Here is a 26,892-nt window from a genome sequence, read left to right as displayed (position 1 = left end):
TGCGATGCAGGGACAGCTGTCACCTTTTCAAAAGCACCTTATTCTGCTAAAGGCTGAATTCCCAAATTTTCTAAAATTCCAAATTTTCCAAATTTCCTCTATGCCTGGAGGGACCCGGCCCAGCCCCAGGGTGCACACCCAGGGTGAAAGTGCCTCTCCTTGGCTTTTTCCCCTCTTTTCCCATCCCCAAGGAAGCCTTCCCAGCCAAGGGCAGGACCTTGGAAAGCCAGGAACGACGAGGCTGGAGGAAGGAAACCCAGCAGAGTGGAGGGAGGAGGAGCAAATCCAGATTTATGGCACCAAAACAACTCCGTGCAAACTCCATTTCCCATTTATTGAAAGCAATCACAGTTAAAAGGTCAAACCCATCGGCAAACAGGAGCTTGGGATCATCCAGAAGGACACACAAAGGAAATCCATCCAAAAAAACAAGGACAAAACAAAATGGAGAGCTCAGTTTATTCCAACCTGTTCCCTTTGGCTCCGGTGGGACCGAAGGCAGGTCTGGGACATCCCGGCCCCACTTCCAGAGGGACAGAGCAGGAGGCAGCCAGGTGACCCAGGTGACCCCACAGCAGGGTTTAGGGAAGCCCTTTGTGCTGGAGATGAGAGCGAGGGCGAGCTGGGATTTGCAGCATCCTCCCAAGCCTGGCAATTCCCTCCTCCCTGGGCACAGGGATGGATTCACTCCTCAGCCTGCATCGATCCTCAGGGCTCAGGAAGAGCCATTCCACAAGAAATGCTTGGGAAGCATCAGGAGAAGAGGCAGGAATGTCCATGCGTGGTTGTGGCTCTCCAGGTGGGATAACTGATTCATCCTGAGGGATTAATTAACTCGTTCATTCATCCCGGAATGCTCCGGTGGTGGCTCAGCTCCTGCCCTTCCTGCAGGTGAAGGGTGAGCAGGAGAACCCTGGCTTGGCCCTTCAGGGAGTTCTGATCACTGCCAGCAGCAGCTGAAATCCAGAATCCCTTGGGAAGGCCCGGCAGCTCCACATGGAATTGCATGGAAAACACTCAAACCTCCTTTCCTGGTGTTTTTCCCACAGAAAACCCCGGAGCATTGGACACAGCACACTGGAGCAGTGCCCCTCGGAGATACATTTAGGAAAAAAAGACATTTCCCTCTTGCAGAGATCCCAAGAAAATTCATCTTTATTTGCCTGGACTATCCCATGCATCCAAAGCAATTCCCTGCAGCGTTCCCGGGGAGCAGCAGGATGTGGAAGACCTGTGATCCCATGGCTTATCACAGTCCTCATACCTTCAACCTCCCAAAAAAGGGTGCAATTCCACACTCCATAAGGAGCTTACTCCATTTCTAGCCTCCACACGGGACAGGGTATTCCCAACCTCTGACAGAGCAGAGAGGATCAAAATCCCAAATGTTTTTCCTTGGAGAAACCAGCCCAGCGTCATCCAAGGCCCCTTCCAAGAGGAAAACCAAACCAGGATCTGGGAGGACCCACCCATATTTGTGCTTGGAAACCATCGCCAGGAACTGGGAGGGGAGAGGGAGATACAAAATCAGAGGAAATCAACACCAAACCAGATCCCAAAAATCTATGTACAGATCCAGTCCGGGGCCGAGGCGCGGCCGGCTCCCGATCCCGCGGCGCGGGGCTCTGCTGTCTCCTCCTGGGAATGCAGCTCTGCCCTACCCCAGCCCCACATCCAGGGACATCATCACCACAAATCCCAGGATGGAGGTCCAGGATGCCAGCTTCCCGTTGCCACTGCAGGGAGAGGGGAATGTTGGAGGAGGGAATGCTGCTCGTGCCCCATCCCAGCCCCGATGCTCCCGAGCCCCCCTGCCCACAGGGGCCATTCTCTGGCATGGGGAGGGAGCACAGCAATCCCTTGGCTGCATCCTGACCCCCCCAGGATCCCAAATCCCATCTCCAGCCATGGGATAACTTTCCCCTTTTCTCTCAGTTTGCTCCCTGGAGGATTCCCAACCCCTCCATCCAGCCAAGGAGCAGAGCCCATCTCCGCAGGCCTTGCCTGGGTGTTTATATCCCCTCTGCTCCCAAACTCCCCCTTCCCATGGACACTCCTTGTTCCCAGGGGTAACTGGGACCCCCCACGGGTCAGGGGGGTCTCACCTGGTCTGTGCCTCGGGAATGATGTCGTCCATCACCACGTAGACCATGGCTCCAGCAGCGAATCCCAGCGCGTAGGGCAGGAGCGGCTCCGCCAGCAGCACGGCAAAGGCGCCCAGAACCCCGGCCAGGGGCTCCACCATCCCGCTCAGCTGCCCGTACCTGCCACAAAAACAGCCAGAACATCCCTGCAGGCCTGCAGCAGGGCTGGCACAGCCATCCCAAAGGGATCACGGGGCTCACACCGCCCCATCCCTGCTGTGTCCCCGTTCCCGGTGCCCGGAGGAGTCGGACACCAGCCACACCCAGCCATGGCACCTGGATTGTGGTGACAGGAAAGGGCTTGACCTAACGCAGCTGAGTTTTCCAGACAGGATCTCATTCCTGCCCCCAGCAGCTCTGTGGGATTTGGGGATCCAGCTCCCAGGCAGAGGGAACACTTCCAATCAGCACAACTCAGTCCCAAAGAGGGACTGGCCCCAGCCTCAAGCAGGACAAAGCCACCTTCTTCCCACTCCTGTTCTTTCCCTCCAGGATTGTCCCCACCTCTCTGGACCATGGGAAATCCCTTCCCAGCAGCAGCAATCCTGCTGCAAGTCCCAGCACTTAAGGAGATGGGTGGGAGGAAAGGAAAACAAAACTTTGGAGCAGTTTGGGAGCCTCCCCTGCCCTCCACCCACCACCCAGAGCAGGGCAGGAATGCAGCTCCTGCTCCCGGGGTTTGTGCCCTTGGCTTCTGCACCTCAGGGAAAAGGGGGAAAAATAGAAGGGGGGTTGAAATTCAGCTTGAAGAGAAAGAAAAATGAAGTGATAAAAAATTAATAATGGCAGTGCAGGATCTGGAGCGCAGCACAGGCATTGAAATGGGATGTGACAGGATCAGGATCAGGGATTCAGCCCTGGGATGTGACATGTGGGGATCAGGGATTCCTCCCCTGGAATGTGACATGTGGGGATCAGGGATTCCTCCCCTGGGATGTGTCATGTGGGGATCAGGGATTCCTCCCCTGGGATGTGGTGATTGCTGGGATCAGGGATTCATCCCCTGGGATCCAGGGGCTCAGATCTGAGCTTGGAGGGTGTGGAAGGAGCAGGACAGAGCTGGAAAGCTGCAGCACTCCCAGCACCACAGGGAACACAGCAGACCCAGAACAATCCCATGCCAAGGGCAGCTCCCTGATGGATGTGGGGGGATCAGAGGCAGGAGGGGCTGGTGAGGGCTCCTTTCCCTGGAGCCCAGGCAGAGCTCACCAGAAGGCTTTCCACGTGGAAAATCCAGCGCCGCGCAGGGGCAGGCTGACAGCCAGGCCCTCTGGGAAGTTCTGGATCCCAATCCCAATGGCTAAGTTCCTAAAAAAAGCACATATATATTAATTTGTTTATGTTAAGGGCAAAGCTCAGCCTGGGAGAGGCTGCTGGGGGCAGGGAAAAAGGGACATGATTAAGGATTCAAGGGAGCTTCTCCCACCCCCGGTGCCCAAATTTAACAGGATCCCAGCAAATTCCATCCTCCAGCAGCTCCAGAGCTTCCATCAGCTCCAGCACCAGCCCACGGAGCAGATGGAGGAGAAGAGACTGGTCCTGGGAGGCCCCTGGAGGGATTCCAGCCTGAGGATTCCCAGCATTCCCAGTCCTGGGCACCTGGAGCAGCCCAGGTTCGAGGGAGGGCTGAGGTTCCTCCTCCTGGGGGGCTTTGCCAGAGGGGCCCCAACACCACAGGGCTTTGCTTTCTCTCTTTTCCCCCTCTTGTATCCCATGGAAAGGGAACACTTGGACTTCCAGGGTCAAACTCAGGGCAGGGGAGAGCGGGGCTCTCCCTCAGTCATGGAATCCCAGAATCCTGGAATGGTTTGGGTGGGAAGGGATTTTAAAATTCATCCCATTCCACCTCCAGCTATCCCAGGTTGCTCTGAGCCCTGTCCAGCCTGGCCTTGGACACTTCCAGGGAGCCAGGGGCAGCCCCAGCTGCTCTGGGAATTCTATTCCAGGGCCTCCCCACCCTCTCAGGGAAGGATTTTGGCCTAAAAGGGAAGAATTCCTTCCCTGAGCAGCTCCCGTTGTGTCCCTGCTGGTGCTGTGCATGGCTGGCACATCCACCTCCCACCCTTCCTGCTCTGCAGGGCTTTGGGATTTTGGGGAATGTTTCAGGCACCAAACAGGGCTCCTGTTTGTGCCTGGGCTCCCCACACATCCCTGTTCCACACTGGGAGCATTTCTCCAGCTTTGCTGGGCTGTGTTGGTGGCACTGGGGGACACCAAGAGTGGGACCACCCTGGGGGGCTCCAGCAGTGAGGGGCTGGGCTCTGAGGGGTCCCCAGAGCCTCTCCCAAGCTCAGTTCCTGCTCTGCCACAGCTGCCAGCTCCCTTTTTTCACCCCCTCGTTTCCTACGAGTAAAATAAGCCCGGTGAGAAAAACCTCTCCGGGTTGTTTAAACTTCTCCCAGGGTTTACAGAGGAGGGGAGGGGAAGGGGGAGAGGCTCCGGGTTTCCCTGAGCAGGACAGGCCATTACAATCACAAACATTATTCCAGGCAAAGAGAGGGAGGACGGAGGGGGAAAACCATCCCTGCTGGAAAACACTGGAGCCGCTGTCTGGCCTCGGGGTTTTTTTTTTCCTCCTTCCCTCGCTCAGCACAAAGCAGCTATTGCTGCTCCTGGCCACAACAAATTAACAGGGAGGGAGCTGTGAATGGAGGGGTCTGTGTGGGAAGGGCGGGGAGCCCCCCCACCCCGATCCCACCGGGAATAGGGACCCCCACGCTGAGCCCCGAGGGGCAGGAGAAGGGATGGAACTGGGGGGAGAGCCAGGAGAAACCCTACAGGGCTCTGACCCTGCTCTCCTCCTGCCCTCCTTGCCACACACCCCCAGGACAATCCATGTGGGCTCCCCAAAACCAGGAACAACCCAGGACAATCCATGTGGGCTTCCCAAAACCAGGAACAACCCAGGACAATCCATGTGGGCTCCCCAAAACCAGGAACAACCCAGGACAATCCATGTGGGCTCCCCAAAACCAGGAACAACCCAGGACAATCCATGTGGGCTCCCCAAAACCAGGAACAACCACGGGACAATCCATCTGGGCTTCCCAAAACCAGGATAATCCCAAAACCAGGAACAATCCCAGGACAATCCACCCAGGCTCCCCAAAACCAAGAACTTGCCAAAACCAGTCTTCCCAAAACCAGGAACAACCACGGGACAATCCATGTGGGCTCCCCAAAACCAGGAATAACACCAGGACAATCCATCTGGGCTTCCCAAACCCAAGAGCTCTGTGCCAGCCTGGGAACACCTAAACCTTCCTGTCTGCCTTGCTCTGGTCACCACCCCAGGGGCACCTCGGGGGCCACCCCTGTTCTGGCCAGGAGACAAAAAGGGGATTCACCTCCAGTGCTCCAAATAAACCCATCCCAAGGGATATCCCATCCCAAGGGATACCCCCCACCCAAGGCATACTCCATCCCAAGGGATATCCCATCCCAGGGATACTCCTGTCCTAAGGGATACTCCATCCCAAGGGATATCCTGTCCCACGGGATGTCCTGTCCCAAAGGATACTGCTGTCCCCAGGGATACTCCATCCCGAGGGCCACTCCATGCCCAGGGCCAGCACAGCTCACGCCTCCCCGCAGCCCCGGGGCAGCAGGAGCGATCAAAGCCGCATTGTGTCCCAGGGGAAGGAACAAAGGCGCCTTTTGACAGAAATAGGTGGGGATTCTTGGAAGGCTTCCCCGGCTGCAAGGGAGTACACTGTAAAACACAGGCACAGATACACGGGGAGCCCGCCTCGGGTGCCACAGGGACACGGCTGTCACCTCGCATTTTCTGGAAAAATCCCTTCGCCAGGATTTCCCTCCTGGGAAGCTGAGAAGCCTCAGAGAAAAAGGAAAACAAGGATTATCTGATTTGCTTCTCCTGTGTTTTGCTGCTTTGGAATGTGGTTGGAGATTGTTTCATTGGTTTTATGTGAATTGTGAATTTGACTTAATGACCAACCACAGCCAAGCTGTGTGGGACTCTGGAGAGAGACACGAGTTTTCATTATTATCTTTTTAGCATTCTGTCTGTATCCTTTCTGTTTTCTTTAGTATAGTTTAATATAGTATTTTTTAATATAATATAGATCATAAAATAATAAATCAGCCTTCTAAGAACATGGAGTCAGATTCATCATTCCTTCCTTCGTCTGGGAACCCAACAAATACAAGAAACAGACACAAGCCAACAAGAAAATCTGTGGGATGAAAGGTTTGGGGTCTCCAAAGAGAGGAGGAGGAAGGTGGGGTAAGGGGTAGGGAGGTGGTGGAGCCAGATCCCATCTGGTCGGGTTTTTGCCACCCCTGCAGGTGCCCAAGGGTGTGGCACTCAGTGCTCGGGCTGGTGACAAGGTGGGGGTCAGGCACGGGTTGGATTTGGTGATCCTGGAGATCTCCTCCAACCTCAGTGATCCTGGCATTCTGGGGATGGGGCAGCTGTGTCCAGCTGGGCAACCTGCAGCTCATCCCCACCCTACAAACCTCAGCTGCTCCCACAGAGGCACATCCAGGGAAAATCACACATGCTCTGCCTGGGGACGCGCCAGTGTCCCGCTGGTGGCTCTGCCACCAGCACAGAAATGTCCCTTGGGTGGCTCCTCCAAGCCTCGGTGTCCTTGGAAGCATCAAGCACCCAACACACACTGGATGTGCTGCCTTTCCCAGCTCTGCCTCAACTTCCCCATCTGCAAAATCTGTTTGGTGACAGCCATGTCCCCCAGAAGTGCCCCAGCACCTGTGTCACCCACAGGTGAGCTCTGCCCTGCCCTGGCTCACCCTGCCATGCGGCAGAGCCCAGTTTTGGGGAAGAAAAGATAAATCCACGCCCTCCTGGTGGGGCTCCCCCATGGAACATCCCGTGTCCCCCGGGAACATCCCGGCTGGATCTCCTACCCCCTCTCCTGCCAACTGCTCCGGCACCACGCTGCGACACTCCAAGTTCACTTGCAAAAAAAAAAAAAGTTGGCATCTCTGCATATTTGCAAGGTCAAGGCACAGAAAGCCTTCTATAAGCCTAAAGCCTTGTTTTCAAGGGCCTATTCTTTGACGGGGTGATTATGAAAGCAGGCTACATATTCTTAACAAGCCCCTTTTCACTCGGGCTTTCAGTTCCCCGCAGTGGAGAATGTGCATGTGTATTCTTGCATGGCAGCCCTTCCATACTGTTGGGATTGTTATCGGGTGTGAAAGGCCCGATTGTTTGGGGTTGCCGCGATTACATCACGGCTGCCCCCGGGCCGCCCGCCGAGGTGTTTGATCAGGGCTGCAGGTGGGAAGGAGCTCACGGGGCCCTTTCCCCAGACCTGCCCTACCTGTTCAGCGCTGCTCCACGGAGCTGCTCCTTCCCCCTGTCCAACCCCGCTCCACACAGCTGCTCCTCTTTTCCACAGAGCTGCTCCTTCCCTCTGTCCAACCCTGCTCCTTCCCTCTCCTCCCCTGTTCCACATAGCTGCTCCTTCCCCCTGTCCAACCCTGCTCCTTCCCTCTGGCTCCCCTGCTCCACACAGCTGCTCCTTCCCCCTGTTCCACCCTGTTCCTTCCCTCTGCTCCCCTGTCCAACCCTGCTCCACAGAGTTGCTCCTTCCCCCTGTCCAACCAACCCTGTCCAACTCTCCTCTCCTCTCCTCTCCTCTCCTCTCCTCTCCTCTCCTCTCCTCTCCTCTCCTCTCCTCTCCTCTCCTCTCCTCTCCTCTCCTCTCCTCTCCTCTCCTCTCCTCTCCTCTCCTCTCCTCTCCTCTCCTCTCCTGCTCCAGCAGTGTGGGAAGAACCATCCCCAATGTCACCCAGATGCCCCCCAGGCCACCCCCGATGCCTTAAATTTTAGCTGTTGTATTTCTCAGACTCCGCACTACATTGGTTTATAACTCTGAGCTCCAAATAAAGTGTCAGCAGCTCTCCTCACAGCTCAGGCACACAGAACAATCCTTTTGCAGCCCCAGAACCAAGGACACCGCTGCAGCTTCAGCCCAAAAAGTGCAAACAACAGAAAGGCCCAAAATGCCCAAAAAGTGCAAACAACAGGAGGAGAGCAATCTGGGAGGATGGGACTGCATCACCTGGAGCTGCAGTTGGACAATGAACCCCAACGTGGAAATGGACCAAAAATCAAAGTGTGAAAACTCGTGACCCATCATCCATCTTGGGTGCAGCCCTGGCTGGGCTCTTGTACTGCCCAAGTGAATCCAGGGGCAGCCACAGCTGCTCTGGGAATTCCATCTCGGGCATCCCCAGCCTCACAGGGAAGAATTTTTTCCTCCCAGGGAAGAATTCCCTCCCCGAGAAGCCCCTGCTGGGTCTCTGAGTGTGGCCATCCCATCTCCTGGAACAGCACCTGCTCTCCTGCCACCCTCCGTGCCAGCACTGCTCCTCAGGACCAATCCCATCCCCTTTCCCACCCCTCTGTCCCCATTCCCAGCCCATCCCTGGTGCTGGCAGCTCCGTGTCCCACCTGCAGCCTGGCCCTGTGCCAGCCCTGCTCTCCCTGCCCTGCACGCTGCAAACCTCGAGGATTTTAGGAAATTTCACCCTCAATTTCTCCCCAAGGCACAGGAGCTCGGTTCAAAGCTGTAAAACCTGCTCTCCCCTCTGAGTGCAGCAGGAATTCAGCTGCAGGAATTCAGGAATTCTCCACTTTTCCCCACACAAATCCCACCAGGGCCAGCCCAGCACAGTCCAGAGCCCTCTCCAGCCAGCCTCAGCTCCTCATTCCCACCCTGGATCCCAAATATCAGAAACTTCCTCCAGCCCCAGCAGGATTCAGGTGCTGCCCTGGCCAGTGATGCCTCAGGTTCAGCTTTTCTATTTTTCAGGTTCTGTGCTGCTTTAGTGTGTGGGTCTGGGCTCACATCAGGGGATGCTGAGCTCTCTGCACAGAGCAGGGACACAAAACAATTCCTGCTCCAGCTGGGCACCAAGGACAAATGATCCAAATCTCAGCCCAAGAGCACAAACCCCGTGGGCTGGAGAGAGAAAAACAAGCAGGATGGGACTGGATGGGCTGCAGCTGGAACTGGACACTGAACTGCAATGTGCACATGGAGCAGAGCTGAGCCCAGGGAGAGACCCCGGCAGCGCTCGTGCATTTTGGGACCATTTGGGTTCATCCTGGGTGCAGCCCTGGCTGGGCTCTGGTGCTGCCCCAGGTGGATCCATGGAGGAGATCCTTTGAATAAATCCCTGCTTTCTTCTGTAGCTCTGCCCAGCCTCTGCTCCAGCTCAGCCTCTCAAGGCATCACCAGGTGAGCCCAGGTGCTGCCCTGGCCATCACCACTCCTTCAGCTGCTCCTGCACCATCCCTTCCATGAAACATCCCCTGGGTGCCTTCACCCCTCACCTCCCCCAGGGCTGGATTTTGGGGTGAAAGCCATCCCAGGAACTCAGAATCATGGAATTGTTTTAAGGAAAAGACCCTGCAGATCACCAGATCCAGCTGTTCCCCCAGCACTGCCAAGGCCACCACTGATGTCCCCAGGTGCCACATGCATCTGTTAACCCCTGCAGGGATGGGGACTCCACCACTGCCCTGGGCAGCTGTGCCAGGGCTGGGCACCCTTTCCAGGATGGAATTTTCCAGGTATCCAGCCTAAACCTCCCCTGGTGCAATTTGAGGTGAATTCCTCCTGTCCTGTCACTTGTCACTGGGGGGAAGAGCCCAGCCCAGTTCAAACCTCCCTGCTGGCCTGGGCAACAGGAGACCCAAAGTGGAGTTCCCTCCCTGTCAGGGCAGGGAGTGCAGGCCAGAGCCCAGGGATGGATCCCACTGATGGGGACTGTTGATTCTCTGCACTTTTCCAGCCCTGCTCCTTATCTGCCTGGCTATTTCAGGAACTGTTTGGTTTCTGAGTCAGCCTCAGGCCCAGGGTGAAGGTTCGGCTCTGCCTGGGGTGGGAAGCACAAAGCCACATTTCAGGAGCTCCTCCTGCCGTGCTCTGACCTCTCAGAGCAGCAGGAAAAGCTCAGGGAGCCTCGGCACCTTCTCCAAGAGCAGGACCTTGGCCTGGGAGCTGAGGGTCCAGCCAGGCTCCAGCTCTGCAGGGCTGCAGATCAGCTTTGTTAGCCTCCCTCATCCTCCTCCCCTTTTATTCTCTGTAAGGAACGTGTGATCCAGGCAATAAATCCCTAAAATCCACCCCTTCAACCATTCCCCCACCCCAGCACGTCCCTTGCACTGAGATTTCATGGCAAATCAAATGATTTCCAACGTGAGACTGAGCAGAAGGTGAAGCCCTGGAGCTTCCTGGAAAATTCCTTTGCAGGAGGTGGAACTGCCCTGGTCCTGCTCCCACAGCACTCAGGAAAAATATCCAGGGCCCAGACACATTTATACTTGCTCAGTTGTGGTTTACCAAGATTAGAAGTTCACAAATTCTTGCATGAAATCACAGAATGGTTGAGAAGAACCCCAAAATTCATCCCGTTCCATGGGCAGGGAATTGTGGCACCTTCCAGGTTGCTCCAAGCCCCATCCAGCCCAGCCTGGAACACGTCAGAAATTCAGAAATGGATAAAACACCAGACCTGCCCCTCCCCAGGGCCACCCCCATGCTGGTTAGTGGGCTAAAATCCTGCCCAAGGAAAGGGATCAACGGGAGAATATTCCCAAATATTCCCAAATATTCCCTTTTCCAGCTGCTTGGAGACCAAGGAATGCCCCCAAACTGCTACAAGAGATCCGCACCAACCCTAAAAAGCAAACTTTGTAACACAGCTCTAGTTTAGCTGTGCTAAAAAGCAAAGTCTGTGGGGATGGAGAGAGCTGCCACCTCGCCAGAGCTGATTCCTGACAGGAATTCCTCCCTTTTCCAGCAGAGAACCAAGGCCATCCCTCCCTGGCAGCACCAGTTAAGCCCTACCCCCCTATTTTTAAATACCTTAAGACAATCCTCATGTGAGACCTCGTTAATTCTATTTTAAACAGCATCAGCCTGCAAATAATTTCAATTTTTACATATTCATAGCGAGCCAGCCCTAAATAAAGTGGGATTTAACGAGGTGGCTGCATTGATCTGGGGTAGGGCTGGAGCTGCAGGGACATACAGAACCTTATAAAGGTTATTAAAATTTTATTTTTTTTTTAAATTAGACACCCACAGAAGCTGGGTGGTCTAAAAGCAGGGCTGGGACTGTGCTGCACATATAAAAATTCCCATTTAATGTTTATGGCTCCATGCAGAAAACATCAATCCTCTCCTTTTTGTCTGGATATTCAAACTGGGAGCACATTTCACATTGAAAATCGTTTGGTGTGCCATGAAATCTGAGTGTAAGGGACTTGTTGGGGTGGGGGAATGGTTGAAGGGGTGGATTTGAGGGATTTAGTGCCTTGATCACACAGCCCCATTCCTTACAGAAAATAAAAGTAAGGGAAGGAGGATGAGGGAGGTTAACAAACCTGATTTTCCTTCTTGGAAAGAACCCACAGGGAACCAAAGCCCAGCTGAATGTAGAGATAAAAATAGGGATGGGGTAAAAATAGGGATGGGGGTAAAAACAGGAATGGGGGTAAAAACAGGGATGGGGGTAAAAATAGGGATGTGTGATAAAAAGAGGGATATGATAACCCAGGGATGTGTGCTAACCCAAGGATGTCTGATAACCCAAGGATGTCTGATAAAACCAGGGATGTTCCCTAGTGATAACCCAGGGATGTCTGATAAACCAGGCATTAATGCCAAAATCAGGGATGTGTGATAACCCTGGGATGTCTGATAAACCCAGGGATGTGTGCTAAACCAGGGATGTGTGAGAAAAAGAGGGATATGATAACCCAGGGATGTGTGATAGCCCAGGGATTAATGCCAAAATCAGGGATGTGTGATAACCCAGGGATGTGTGATAAAAGCAGGGTTGAATCCCAAAACCAGGGATGTGTGATAACCCAAGGATGTCTGATAAAACCAGGGATGTTCCCTGGTGATAATCCAGGGATGTCTGATAACCCAGGGATGTGTAACAAACCCAGGGATGTGTGATGACCCAGGAGTGTGATAAAACCAGGGATTAATGCCAAAATCAGGGATGTGTGATAAACCAGGGTTTAATCTCAACACCAGAGATGTGTGGTAAACCAGGGATGTGTGCTAAAAAGAGGGATATGATAACCCAGGGGTGTGTGATAAACCAGGGATTAATCCCAAAACCAGAGATGTGTGCTAACCCAGGGATGTCTGATAAACCCAGGGACGTGTGATAAATCAGGGATGTGTGATAATCCAGGGCTGTGTGATGAAAAAAGGGTTATGATAACCCAGGGATGTGTGATAAAACCAGGGATTAATGCCAAAATGAGGGATGTGTGATAAACCAGGGGTGTGTGATGACCCAGGGATGGATTTCCCTCCCTCTCTCAGGCCCAGGTGCAGCTCAGAGCCTCTCTCCTCCCTCTGGGCTCTCCAAACCTGCCAGAGCTGAGCTGGCAGCACCCCCGGGGCCACCCCAGCCTCCAAAAGCCCTGCAGGCACCTCCCAGCTCCCTAATGAACACTGCCCCCAGGCCAGGCTAATTAAAAGGTGTTTAATGAGCATCTTCCCCCTGGTTTGTGCCCAGGGCTGGGCTTTGCTCTGCTCCCTTTCTCTGGGGTCCAGGAAAGGTGGGGAGGGATCCCAGCTCTGGGGGGATTTTCCAGGAGGTGTTCCTGGGGTCGGACAGAGGTGGATCCAGCCCCACCTCTGGATCCTTCCTCTCCTGACCTCCTCTGGATCCACCCCCTGCAGAGCCAGACCCTGTGAGTGAGGGCAAACCCCGCAGTGGGCTCTGCCACAATGATTTCCATTCATCCCCAGAAAACTCAGGATAACATTTTTGCCTGGTTTCAATCTCCCTACATTAATCAAACCTTTGCTTTTTCTTTTTTTTTCCTTTTTTTTTTTCTTTTCCCAGCCTGAGAGACACAGCGTGGGAGGCACAGGCTGTCCCATGGAATAATATTTTCCAAGCCCTGCTCAAAGTCTGCCTGTCAGCCTGAAGCTCCTCTGCTGTCTGCTCCACCAGAGCTGGACAGGAAACAATCCGTGGGCACAGCAGATCCAAACAAGGCCAGCATTCCCAGCGCGGGGAGCATGAATGGCACCCTTTGTGCTGGGCTGCAGGAAACATCCCCAGCATCGGCCGGGGGAGATTTCTGTTCCATCCTTCCCTGCTCACTCCTGCTCCTTCCCCTCTGCACCAACAGGGATTGCATGGAGGGAAGTGAGGATGGACCATGGGAACCCAGAGCTGGGCTCCCCAGGTTAACCCTGCTCCATCATAAAACTGAATTTACCCCTGCCCTGCAGCCAGGTTCAGCCCTGGAGCAAACCTGGTCTGATTGGAAATGCAAAGGATCTTTAGAACTTTGGGGTTGTAAATTGAAGCTTAAAATTAAATACAAGATTTGATCTGAGTCCTTAGAAAAGGCCTCTAAACTGAGGTACTAGAAGTGAGAATGTAGATTTATAAAAGTCTATTTAATATAGAATAATAATAATATATATTATAATAATATAATAATATATTATAATAAATATGATATAATATATAATATACATTATATATTATATATTATATTATAGTAATTTATAAGCTATTTAATATATATTTATTACAGTATATTTAATATATATTTAGATATTATATAAATATAATTATATAATAAATATATAATATACAAATATAAAAATATATTCTATAATATATTTTTATATCTTATATAATATATATTTATATTTACTTATAGTTATATATATTTATACTTATATATATAAGTGTATATATATATACTATACTTATACTTAACATTTTACCTATGTTAAATAATAGAAAGTTTGAAGTTTTAGAGTTTAAGATATAGAAAAAAATAAAAGTAATTACAAAAATAAGCAGGAAGTTCAGAATGCAGTACTGTACGTTTGTATGTTGTAACATAATTAGTTAAGAAAGCCTACACTGTAAAAATGCATTTTAAGTAAAATGCATAAAACTATCGGACAAAATATTTTAAAATTAAGTCTCAACCACAAATATCCTTATTAGTAGTGTTTGGTTAGTCAATAAATCCTTAAAAAGTCTTGTAACTAAAATCCTTGCAACCAAAAACCTTGTAACCTTCTAAACTCTGCTATAAAGTGAGCTGAACTCGCCCTTCTTACCCACGTAAAAAATAGGAAAAATAAACAGCAGCATCAAAAGCACTTCCAGAGTCCCATCCCAAATGACCCCGGAGCTTCTCAGCCCAGGCCAGCCTGCAGCTGGCACAGGGGTGCAGCCAAGCCTGGGGGCAGCGGGGCCCCGTCCCTGCCCCAGCAGCTCAGGGCTCAGGGGGAGCTCAGCAGGTGCAGATCCCCCTTCTCCGGGCAGATCCCAGCCCAGATCCCACTTTGTGTCACGGGGATCCCGTGTGACAAACCCCCAAACCCCTCTGCTGTAACCCCAAAATCCACACTCGGCTCCATCCCAAGGCAGAGCTCGGCCAAAAATCTGCTTGCAGTGCTTCTGAGCTCCCCAAATTCTCTGTATCCAACGGGGAGCTGGTGCCCAGACCCCCCTGGCTTAACAAAACCCCTCAGTCTGCTTCCCAAACTCCCAGCCCTTCACTTCCCATCTGCTCCAAGGAATTTATGGCATTTCACTCCAGCTTGGCTGATTTCAACCCTCCTGGCCTCGCGAGGAGCAGCCTCTGGCAGGGCTTTTCCAGGGAAAAAGGCACATCTGGGAATGCTGCTGGCTCCAGGGTTTGCCCTGGGATGGGAATTTCACCCCAGACCCCTCTGCATTCCAAACACAGGGACAGGAGCTGCCTGCCCTGGAAAAGAAAAACTCCATGTGCTTGTGCAGGGAGAGAGCAGAAAACCCATCCCTGTTTCATCCCAGCTTTCAGTCTGAGTCAGACTCGCAGGGATTTTTTTGCCTGCAGGCAGCCAAGTTATTCCCTGGAACAGTCAGGCCCTGCTGCCCTGACCCAGCTTTGTTTTGGATGGGAGGGGAGAAGCAGCTGTGCCCTGTCCGTGCCAGGGGCACAGGGAGGTGCCCCAGGATCCTGCACTGCCAATGCCACGTCAGCTTCCCAAGATCCAAGCAAAAAATTCAACATTCCCAAGATCCAAGCAAAAAATGCAGTGAAAATCCAGGGTATGGCATTCCCCAGGCTCGATTTTCCAGCCTTAATGACAACTTTTGATCAAATATTTCAAATTTTACCCACAAGGGATTCTAAAACAACGCCAGGGCTCTGGGATGGGGCACTGGGAGCTGCACCCACAGGAGATATTCCCACTGGAACAGCATCCCTGGAGCACAGCCTTCACATCCCAGCTGGAAAACAGCTCAGCCAGAGCAAAACCACTACTGGCAGCCAGAAAAATCAGCCAAGGGTGCAGGGAACATCCATCCCACCTGCTGGAAACACAGAGCTGGGACTCCTGATGCAGAAGGAAATCACCCAGCCAGGGACTGGCAGAGAAATCCAGCTGGTTCCCAGTTAATTGTGCACCAGATTCCCTTTTCCTGCCCAAATCAGCCAGCCAAGGTGCAGGCACTGCTCACCACACACCCTCCTCTTCCTCCAACACATCCCCAAATCTTTCTCCTGTTAGAAGCAAATCCCCTGGCACAGGTTTTTTCCAGCAGTCCCTCTGCACACTCCTGAGTTCCTGCAATCCTGCCTGAGGAAATTGATTTTATGGCAAATTTCTCCCTGACAGGAAAAAAATCCTCAGGAAGCAGCAAAGCTCTGCAGGAAAACAGATTTGGCTTTTGTGTGCTGGCCTCCAGCAGGGAATGAGCTCCTGCAGACACAAACTGCTCCTGGGGGATTTGGGAGGGGCAGATTTGGGAGGGGGAGATGCAGATTCAGGATTTGGGAGATGCAAATTTAGGATTTGGGAGGTGCAGGTTCAGGATTTGGGAGGTGCAGGTTCAGGAGCAGGAATGCCAGGACTCAGGGATACCAGGATGCCAAGAGGACCAGGAGCCTTCCCTGCCACCAGTTCCAGAATCCTGGGGATTTGGGAGGTGCAGATTCAGGGTTTGGGAGATGCAGATTCAGGATTTGGGAGGTGCAGATCTGGGGTTTGGGAGGGGCAGGTTCAGGATTTGGGAGGTGCAGGTTCAGGATTTGGGAGATGCAGATTCAGGTTTGGGAGGCTCCTGCATCCCCGTTATCCCTCAGGATCACACTCTGTTCCCACAGGGGGTGGGATGGGAAGGGGATAACCAGCCTCTCGTGCTGATCTCCAAAGGAAGAGCTGCTGATGGGAAAAGGGCAGGAAAAGAGAGACCAGGGACCCCATTCCCCTTCTGATCCCAGCCATGAGCTCCTCGCGGGAGGGGAGATGCTGCAGGTGCCAGGGTGGGACCCCCTCCCTGCCACCCCTTGGAGCTTCCCAGCATCCCAGCCCAGGGCACGAGGGCTCAGGATCACCCCAGGGATCCCTGGTGCTGCCTCCATCCTCCAAAGCCACGGAGGAATGTGGAGAGAGGGACACACAGGGGTGTGGCAGCAGCAGGGACCTGGCCTGGTCCCTCTGCTGCTCCATCCAGCCTTGGGAAAGCCACTGGCAAAGGGGAGCAGGGCAGACAGCCCTGCCTGTCCCCTGTGTGTCCCCTGCCTGTCCCCTGCTGTCACAGACATATTTTATGAAAAATCCTTTAGCCAGGATCTTTTCTCCTGAGAAGCTTCTCCATGTTTTTGCTGCTTTGGAATGTGATTGGGAGAATTGTTTGCCCAGCATGTGAAATTGTTTTTACTTGATGACCGATGGCAGCCACCGGTGTCGAGGCTGTGAGCAGTCACAAGATTCTCTTGTTCATTCCTCTGCTTTCCTTTCCAGCTTTCTGATGGATCCTTTCCGTCTATTCTTTTTAGTATAGGTTTAGTATAGCATTTTAATGTAATATAATATCATAATAAATCAGCCTTCTGAAACATGGAGTCAAGATTCTCATCTCTTCCCTCATCCTGGGACCCTTGAACACGACCATACCCTGCCTGTCCCCTGCCTGTCCCCTGTGTGTCCCCTGCCTGTCCCCTGCTGTCCCCTGCCCGTGCTGCTCCCAGCAGCTCCAGCCCCATCTGGTTCCTGTTCCAGCAGCCACCCAAGGAGGGAGGGAGGGGAAGGATCCCTCCCCCCGGCTCAGTGAGGAACAGGAGGAGGCAGAGCAGCTTTTTTAAGCCATGGCTGCCCTTCTCTTTACCTTCCTGCCTGGAAGGCGGCCAGGAGCAGCTTCTGCCTTCCCCATTCCCATCTGGAGGGAACCTTCCCCTCCCGGGCGCTCCCGCCCTGCCCTGGCACTGCCCTGGCACTGCCTCCTCTCCTGCCCCCACAGCACTTTGTCCTGAGCACCCCGTGGAAATTCCCAACGTTCCCAGCCCTGCAGGGAGCGGGGCAGGAGCAGCAGCGAGGGATGGGAGCAGCTCAGCCCCACGGAGAACACCCCAAAAGGGACACCTGCCACCATCCCAGCTGCCCCAAAGCCCATCCAAACCCCATTCCAGGGATGGCAGCCACAGCTTCTCTGGGAATTCCATCCCAGCCCTTCACAGTATCCCACCCAACCCTTCTCTCTAGCACTGGGGTGCCATTCCTGTTCCCATTCCCGTTCCCATCCCCATTCCTGTTCCCATTCTCATCCCCATTCCCCATTCCCGTTCCCATTCCCCAGCACAGCCTCTCCGTGGGTTCTCCCCACGGATGAACATCCCGGCCAGGGGCCCTGATCCAGCTGCAGCTCCCGGAGGATCCCGGGCGCAGGAACGGAGCCTGCACACCCGGTGGCAGCAAAGAAACGCAGGAGAGGGAATCCCGGGAAGGGCCGGGAGATGGGCGGGAGGGGAATCCCGGGATCCCAGGCAGGATGGGAATCCCGGGATCATGGATGAGCTGGGATCCTGAGCAGGATGGGAATCCCAGGATCCTGGGCAGGAATGAGAATCCCGGGATCCTGGGCAGGGTGGGGAATGCCGGGATCATGGAAGAGCTGGGATGATGGGCAGGATGGGAATCCCAGGATCCTGGGCAGGATGGGAATCCCGGGATCCTGGGCAGGATGGGAATCCCAGGATCGTGAGCAGGATGGGAATCCCAGGATCCTGGGCAGGAATGAGAATCCCGGGATCCTGGGCAGGGTGGGGAATGCCGGGATCATGGAAGAGCTGGGATGATGGGCAGGATGGGAATCCCAGGATCCTGGGCAGGATGGGAATCCCGGGATCCTGGGCAGGATGGGAATCCCAGGATCGTGAGCAGGATGGGAATCCCAGGATCCTGGGCAGGAATGAGAATCCCAGGATCCTGGGCAGGGTGGGGAATCCCGGGATCATGGATGAGCTGGGATGATGGGTAGGATGGGAATCCCAAGATGATGAGCAGGATGGAAAATCCCGGGATCCTGGATGATGAGCAGGATGGGAATCCAGGACCCTGAGCAAATTGGGAATCCCAGGACCCTGGACAGGATGGGAATCCCAGGATACTGAGCAGGATGGGAATCCCAGGATCCGGAGCAGGATGGGAATCCCAGGATCCGGAGCAGGATGGGAATCCCAGGATCCGGAGCAGGATGGGAATCCCAGGACCCTGGGCAGGATGGGAATCCCGGGATCCTGGGCAGGACGGGAATCCCAGGACTCTGGGCAGGACGGGAATCCCAGGACCCTGGGCAGGATGGGAATCCCAGGACCCTGGGCAGGATGGAGAATCCCAGGATCCGGAGCAGGATGGGAATCCCAGGACCCTCCCGGAGCCCAGGCATTCCCGGGGTGGCTGAGCTGATCCAGCACAGCAAAGCTCCGGCTGTGTTAAATGTGAGATTCCCTTCTTCCCAAATTCTCATTTTTGGGGTTTCAGCAAATCCCAGGATGTGCCCCTGGCTGGGATCACTGTGGGGCTGCCCCTGCTCTGCCCACACCGCCTGGAAAATCCCTTTGGGATCCCTGCAAGATGTCAGGAACTCATCCAACAAGTTTATGGGAAGGAGCTGCTCCCTGTGAGAGTGGAGAGGCCCAGGTTTGCAGGATGAGCATCCCCACAGGCTCACCCCCACCCTGGAGGGAGGAGAAGTGCAATGGAGGAGGGAAACTGAGGCACGGAGCTGCTCCACTAAAATGCTCTTTGAAAGGAATGGATGTGAGGGGGAACCTGACTCAGAGCTGTGTCCAAGGAGCAATTGTCCCTTGGATGAGTCCAGAGCCAGCACTGCCTCTCACATTAAATACCATTTTATATCAATATATTATATCTGTACCTATATCTATATAGCTATAAAATATCTAGAGACAGTATATATAAAATGTATATAAAACATATAACATAACAATATAATATAATGTAATATAACGTAATATAATTATATATTCTATTCTATATACATTTATAATATAATTTATTGTATAAATAATTCACAATATATATTTTATATTTGTGTAATATATATTATTATACATAACACATATAATATATAATAGAGAATATAGAATATATATTAATATTATGAATTCTATTTTCTATAATTTATACTATATTTTATATATAATATATAGTATATAATATATATTTTATATAGATTATATTTTATAATCTATATAAATATATATTTATGTAGATTATAAAATATAATCTATATAAAATTATACAGATTATAAAATATAATATATATAAAAATTATATAGATTATAAAATATAATATATATAAAAATTATATATATATATATATATATATATATATATATATATATATAATATATATTAAAAAAAAAGGCAGGGATTCTGTCCCCTCTGCACTGACTGAATTTGCATTGGGATTTTCCTGCTCCCCTTTCACCTGCCACGATCAATGCCCTGCAAACCCAGAGCCAGCAGCAGCTGCTCCTCCTCAGCTTCCCCAGAGCAGCTGAGGGGAAAAAAATTCTGCTTTTGTGGCTCTGCTGGCTTTGTGAAAAACCTTTCACTGCCAAGGGTGAGGGGACAGGGAGTAAAGCTGGAGTATCCTGCTCTTTTATTGCCAAGGGGAGGGAGCACTGAGTAAAGCTGGAGGATCCTGCTCCTCTCCTGGGATCTGGGGCACTCCAGGGGGCTGGGATGGGACAGGGATGGGAATGGAAGGTTTGGGGTGGGTCTGTGGGGCACGGCTTGTCCCCGGCCAGAGAAGGGGCTGGACAGCCTGGAAGGACCCAAAATCTGCCTGGATGGACTCAAAATCAGCCTGGAGAGGTTATCAACCTGGATGGATCCTAAATCTGCCTGGATGGACTCAAAATCAGCCTGGAGAGGTTATCAACCTGGATGGATCCTAAATCAGCCCAGATGGATCTAAAATCTGCCTGGAGAGATCCAAAATCAGCCTGGATGGACCCAAAATCAGCCTGGATGGACCCCACAGCTCCTTCAGCAGGGATCACGGAATGGTTTGGGTTGGAAGGGACCTCAAACATCAACCCAGGGACACCTTCCAAGCTGCTCCAGCCTGGCCTGGGACACTGCAGGGACCCAGGGGCCTCCCCACCCTCACAGGGAGGAACTTCTCCCTAAAACTGATCCCGTTTTCCCCAGGAGCAGGACCAGCAGGTGCAAATTCCAGGGAAAAGCAGAGCACAGGGAGAGCCCGGCAGGGAGGTGCCGTTTGCAGGGCGGCCACCGAGAGGTGCCAGCAGCTCTTGCAAAGCCTCGGCAGCTCCTCCAGCCCAGCTCCAGTTTATTTTTCCCTTCCTTCCGTTTCTCCAGGTTTATTTTTCCCTTTCTCCCGTTCCTTCAGCCCAGACCCAGCTCTGCCAGGGGCAGTGGGTGCTGCCAGCCAGGCTGGGCTCCTGGGGAGAAGCAGGACACACCCTCAGTGCCCAAATCCCAGAGTTTGGAGGAGCAGTTCACACCCTCAGTGCCCAAATCCCAGAGTTTGGAGGAGCAGTTCACACCCTCAGTGCCCAAATCCCAGAGTTTGGAGGAGCAGTTCACATCCTCAGTGCCCAAATCCCAGAGGTTTTTGGAGGAGCAGTTCACATCCTCAGTGCCCAAATCCCAGAGTTTGGGGAAGCATGACACTCCTTCAGTGCCCAAATCCCAGAGTTTGAAGGATCAGTTCACACCCTCAGTGCCCAAATCCCAGAGTTTGGAGGAGCAGTTCACACCCTCAGTGCCCAAATCCCAGAGGTTTTTGGAGGAGCTGGATGATGCCCCCAGGTCCCAGCCGTGCCAGGGAAGCACAGAAGGGTTTTCCTGGGAGCTCTGCCAGGAGCAGGAATGCCAGGACTCAGGGGTACCAGGATGCCAAGAGGACCAGGAGCTTCCCTGGCACTGCAGAGCCCGTGGCCCTGCCTGGCAGGAATGGCACACAAAGCCAGCAGGTGCTTCCCAGCCGTTGGGGATGCTGCTTTTAGGGAAAATCCCAGATTTCCCTGTGCCAGGGATCCTGCCTGGAACCAGCTCAGGTGGGACAGCAGCAGGAGGAGGAGGAGGAGATGAAGGAATCCTGCAGGGAGCCATGGAGACACCAGGGAAGAGGAGGGTGGAGATTCCACCATTCCTGCTGCCAGCTCCAAGGAAAGGGATTTACCAGGCTGAGATTTCCCTCCTCTCCTCCTGATTTTCACATCCCCAGCCCCCAGCCTCAGCCCTTCTCCTGCCCTGACAGCACAGCAGCTGCCAGTGCTGAGCTGAGCATCCCCAGGGATGTTTAACAGGAGAAGGGAGGGGATGAACACCCCAAAATCCCTGGGTGCAGCTCCTGGGAGCCAGCAGCACCCACGGGGACACTCAGCTGCCTCTCCCCAGCTCCAGAGATCCCAGAGAGGCAAAACCACGGAGCCACTGAGGGACCATCAGCACCAGAAACCTTTTCTCACATCTGCCAGCACAGAGTGAGGAAAATGCAGCAGCACCGGGGATTTTTTCCACTCCTTTGCCACCCTTGTGCTTCCAGGCAGGTTCCATCAATCCACGGATCCCCAACCCCCAGCACGGGCCAAGGTGGGCCAGCCAAGCTCCAAGAGGCAAAGGAACACCCAAAAAGCAGGGTCAGGTCTTACCTGGCACTTTGGAATGTGGCAGAGTCGGATTTCCCAACGGCCCCGAAGCCAACTCCCACTGCCAGGCCCTCTGGAAAGCAGGGAAAAACCAGTAAGGACCAGTAAGGTGCAGCCCTGAGCCCAGCCCAGGGGGATCCTGCCCCTTGGAATCCACAATTCCATCACGCACTGCCCACCCCGCTCTCCAGCACGGGGAGAAGGTTCTGGATTGATGAGTAAAGGAGGAGAAAGATCCCAATCCCCAGCAGCTGGAACGGGATTTCACCAAGGAGCCAGCAGTGCCAAACAGCAAAGCTGCTCCAAAAGGCTCAAAAGCTTTTTGGAAGCACCAAAAGCACCAAGAGCTTGGTGGGCTCCAGAAGAACAAAGCCCCAGGAGCTGGAATAAACCAGGATCAGCTGCCAGCAGTGCCCCCTGCCCTCTCCCTGTGCCCAAAGCCACACAACTCCTGTAGGGACAGGCTCCAAAGCACGAGGAAACCCAAATTCCACGAGGAAGTTCCTGCCTTGCAGATTATTGGATATTGCATATTAGCTGTAATATTGTATATTACAGCTAATCCCATCATTTTAAATGCAGTTAATCCTACAAACCCCAAGGAAAACAGCTGAAAAGCCTTCCCAGGAAAAAAAAAACCAACTGATTTTCAGAAAGTACCAAAGCCTTGGTATTTTTGACCCCTTGGTTTAAAATATTCATTTTTGGGGTACAAAATCCCCATTTTTGAGTATAAAATCCCCATTATGGAGGTTTTAAATCCCCATTTTTGAGGTATAAAATGCCCATTTTGTGGGTTTAAAAATGCCCATTTTTGGGGTTTTAAATCCCATTTTTGGAGTATAAAATCCTCATTTTTAAAATATAAAATCCCCATTTTTGGGGTTTAAATTTCCCATTTTTGGGGTAGAAAACCCCATTTTGGGGGTTTTAAATCCCTATTTTTTAGGTTTTAATCCCCATTTTTGGGGTTTTAAATCCCCAGTTTGGGAGTATAAAAACCAAGTTGTTGAGTATAAAATCCCCATTTTTGGAGTATAAAAGCCCCATTTTTGGAGTATAAAAGCCCCATTTTTGGAGTATAAAAGCCACATTTTTGGAGTATAAAATCCCCATTTTGGGGTTTTTTTTGCAGCCTGGTGGCCTCGCTCCCCTCCCAAGGGGTGGGGGCAATGTTCAGAGTTCAGCACCAAATCCGGAGGGATTTCAGAGCCTCCCAGGAGGGGCTCAGGTGAGCATTCCAGCAGGTGGGAAGGGCACCCTGTGCGTGTTTGTGGCCCTGAGAGTTCCCAGTTGCCTTGGAAACGGCAGGAAAAGCAGCAGCACTCCCCGGGAAAACCAAACATTCCCATCCCTGAGCCTCAACTCCACAGCTGGCAGCTCCTCTGAGCCTGGAGCCACGGACAGGGGAAACCAGAGCAGAACCAGCCCTAAAACAGGGTGAGGAGATCCCAAAAATCCCCCAAAATTTGCCCTAAAATCCCAAAAAATTGGCCCAAGATCCCTCAAAAACTGGCATGTGCCACACCTGGGGGTCACCAGGTGTCCCCACTGTCCCCAAATCACCCAGCTGGGACACAGCCCTGCTGAGCCCTGCAGGGTGGGGGTGCCCTGGGGGCTCAGCAGAACTGGGGCACAAAAATAGAATAAAAATGGAATTTTCTGCCCATGAAACCAGGCCTGGCACTGCTCCTCCAGAGATCCCTCACCCAGGGGGCAGAATTCAAAGGGAAAAGCCCTTTTTTAGTAATTCTTATTCCAATGGTGTGAGGAACAGAAATGCTTTTTTTTTTTTTTTTTTTTTTTGTGAGTAAAGGAGAATTTGGGATGCTACAAAGCCCCTTTGCAGGAGCAGGACTGAGGGTACCAGCACAGGGAGCTCATCCCAAAAAATCCATCCCTGTGATGGAACACAGCACCAACAGATCCCAAATCCTGCTCAGTGATCCCAAATTCTACAGGATCTGCCCATCCCACAGCACCAACACTTCCCAAATCTGCTCAGTGATCCCAAATCCTGCTCAGTGATCCCAAATCATGCAGGATCTGCCCATCCCACAGCACAGGGACCAACACTTCCTAAATTGTGCAGGATCTGCACATCCCACAGAACAAACACTTCCCAAATCCTGCTCAGTGATCCCAAATCCTGCTCAGTGATCCCAAATCCTTCTCAATGATCCCAAATCCTGCAGGATTTGCCCATCCCACAGCACAAACAGATCCCAAATCTTGCTCAATGATCCCAAATCCTTCTCAATGATCCCAAATCCCGCAGGACCTGCCCATCCCACAGCACTGGGACCCCCCCCAGGAGCTGCCAGAGCTGGGGGTGTCCCTGTCCCCTCCCAGGGGGGCTCTGGGGCTGCTTCTCCTGCCTCAGCACAGCCAAGGGAAGCTTCTCCAGCTGCCAAGGTCTCATCCATTATTCATCCTGCTCTTGGAAGAGCTGCTCAGCTCCTGGTGGGAAATTAATCTTGCCATAATGAGGTTTGGATTTCTCCAAGAGTTTAAGCACTGCCACTCAGAGCTTTCTCCCTGCAGAGGAAGCCCAGGGCCCTCCAGGAGACATCATTTAGTCATTATTGCTCGAGGATTAGCAGATTCCAGGGATTCTCCAGCTTTGTGGGCTCCCCTCCACCTGAGGGTTTGTGGGCATTCAGGTGGAATTTGGGAGGCAGGAGGAAATCCTGCTCACTCCTAATCCTGGTTTAACCCCTCAGGAGCCAGCCCAGCCTCAGCCCCCCCTTTCCTCTCTTCTCCTCCTCCCACAGAAGCAAATCCTCATTTCAATCCTCGGCTCAATTCCATGGGGCTGCAGCAGCTGAACGGAGCTGACAACTCAGCCTCCACCTGATTTTAAAGAATTCCATGTGACTTTTAAAGAACTGCACCTGATTTTATAGAATTCCATCTGATTTTAAAGAATTCCACCTGTTTTTATAGAATTCCACCTGACTTTAAAGAACTGCACCTGTTTTTATAGAATTCCACCTGATTTTAAAGAACTACACCTGATTTTATAGAATTCCACCTGATTTTATAGAATTCCACCTGATTTTACAGAATTCCACCTGATTTTACAGAATTCCACCTGATTTTATAGAATTCCACCTGATTTTAAAGAACTCCACCTGATTTTATAGGATTCCATCTGATTTTTAACAATTAAAGCAACTGCCCAACACCCCAAAACTCCTCCAAGCTGGAAATGCTTCTCTGGAAGCAGAAAACTCTTTCCCACATTACCAAAGCAGAACTGAGCTAAAAGCAGGGCCTGGCCCTGCTGGGACTGAGCTCTCCTGACCCCACAGCACCTGAATCCATCAGAGATATTTAAAGTTTCATTCCCAGCACATCAGTGCTTTCCCAGGCCACTGCTCAGCGAGGTTTAATGTGACAGAGCCGAGATCTGATGGGGACAAGGCAGGGAAGCAGCTCCCACATGCATATTTCAGTGGGATATTTCATTCCAGCTGGTGAAAATCCTGGATTTAATTGCCTTTTGTCACCTTGGTGGCTGCTGCTGCTGACAAAACAGCGAGGTGTTATCAGTGCCTGGGCTGGCTGCCTGCAAATGAGTTGGTGACAGATGAGCTGGTGACAGGGGGACATCAGAGACGCCCCTGTCCCCTCCTTACCAGCCTGAGGAAAAATCCCCACCTTGGAAAACAAGGAACTTCCTCCAGCTGCTCCCAGTGCAGAGCCTCCAGCTGCAGGGGAGCCCTGGGGGAGCCAAACACAGCCTGAGAGCAGCAGCCACGGCTGGGGACTCACCTGAGCCCGGGGGATGTCACCTGTGTCCCTGGGGATGTCACCTGTGTCCCTCACTGAGAGCAGTAGCCATGGCTGGCGATGTCATCTACATCCTTCACCAAAAAATGTCACCTGTGTCCTCCACCTGAGGGCATCGCCCAAACCTGGGAATGTCACCTGAGCCCTGGGGATGTCACCTGTGTCCCTCACTGAGAGCTGCAGTCATGGCTGGGGATGTCATCTACATCCTTCACCAAAAAATGTCACCTGCATCCTTCAGCTGAGAGCATCACCCACAGCTGAGGATGTCACCTGAGCCCTGGGGATGTCACCTGTGTCCCTCACTGAGAGCAGCAGCCATGGCTGAGGATGTCACCAGGGTCCTTCACCAGAAAATGTCACCTGTGTCCTCCACCTGAGGGCATCCCAAATGGCTGGGGATGTCACCCACCCCTGGGGATGTCACCTGGGAATCACCTGGGCATCCCACATGGCTGGGGATGTCACCTGGGATGTCACCCACCCCTGAGGATGTCATCCAGCCCTGGGGATGTCCCCCGTGTCCCTCTCCCTCCCTGCTCCTCATCCCCAGGACTCCAGCGAGGTTTCCCTCCACAGGGGATGGAAATGTCCCAGCCCTGCTGGTGACAATTAACGAGGTGACAATTAACGGGCCATTAACCACGGCTCAAGGGGTCCTCTCCCAGCTCCTGCAGCGCCGTGGAACGTTCTGGAAGGAGCTCCCGGCTCTGCCTCCATCCCCTCCTCCCCCTCCCCGGCTCCCTCTGGAATTCCCCGGGAGCTGCAGCCCCGGGGGCCAATCCCAGCTGGATTTTCTCTCCAGAAGAAGGCTGGGAAGAACTCAGGGCTGTCCCAGTGTCCATCCTTCCATCCCTGTGAGCAGCCCGGGCCGCCAGGCTGCTCCGCTCCCTGCAATCCCATGGAATTGCTGCCCCACCTCTCCCTGCAGCAGCAGCATCCCTTACCTGCATCTTCCCGGGGATGAAG

At 52.7% G+C, this 26,892-nt stretch overlaps 1 protein-coding gene across 4 annotated transcripts in view; it reads right to left on the bottom strand.

The window, feature by feature from the left end:
- Window positions 1-313: 313 nt before the first annotated feature.
- SLC39A11 (solute carrier family 39 member 11) overlaps window positions 314-26,892 on the bottom strand; it is a 79,113-nt gene continuing 52,534 nt past the window's right edge. For all 4 annotated transcript variants that reach the window (XM_064396018.1, XM_064396019.1, XM_064396016.1 and 1 more), the window contains 4 exons: window positions 22,132-22,201; window positions 3,354-3,452; window positions 2,106-2,264; window positions 314-1,736 (listed from right to left, as the gene is read on the bottom strand). In XM_064396018.1, the coding sequence (XP_064252088.1) occupies window positions 1,658-1,736; window positions 2,106-2,264; window positions 3,354-3,452; window positions 22,132-22,201 (407 nt within the window). In that variant the 3' untranslated portion in view covers window positions 314-1,657. The remainder of the gene's footprint in view (window positions 1,737-2,105; window positions 2,265-3,353; window positions 3,453-22,131; window positions 22,202-26,892) is intronic.

This window comes from Passer domesticus, chromosome 20, assembly GCF_036417665.1.
Source record: "Passer domesticus isolate bPasDom1 chromosome 20, bPasDom1.hap1, whole genome shotgun sequence".
NCBI classification, from domain to species: Eukaryota; Metazoa; Chordata; class Aves; order Passeriformes; family Passeridae; genus Passer; species Passer domesticus.
The sequence above is the reverse complement of the archived record's forward strand: the minus strand, read 5'-3'. Positions and strand labels throughout refer to the sequence as shown.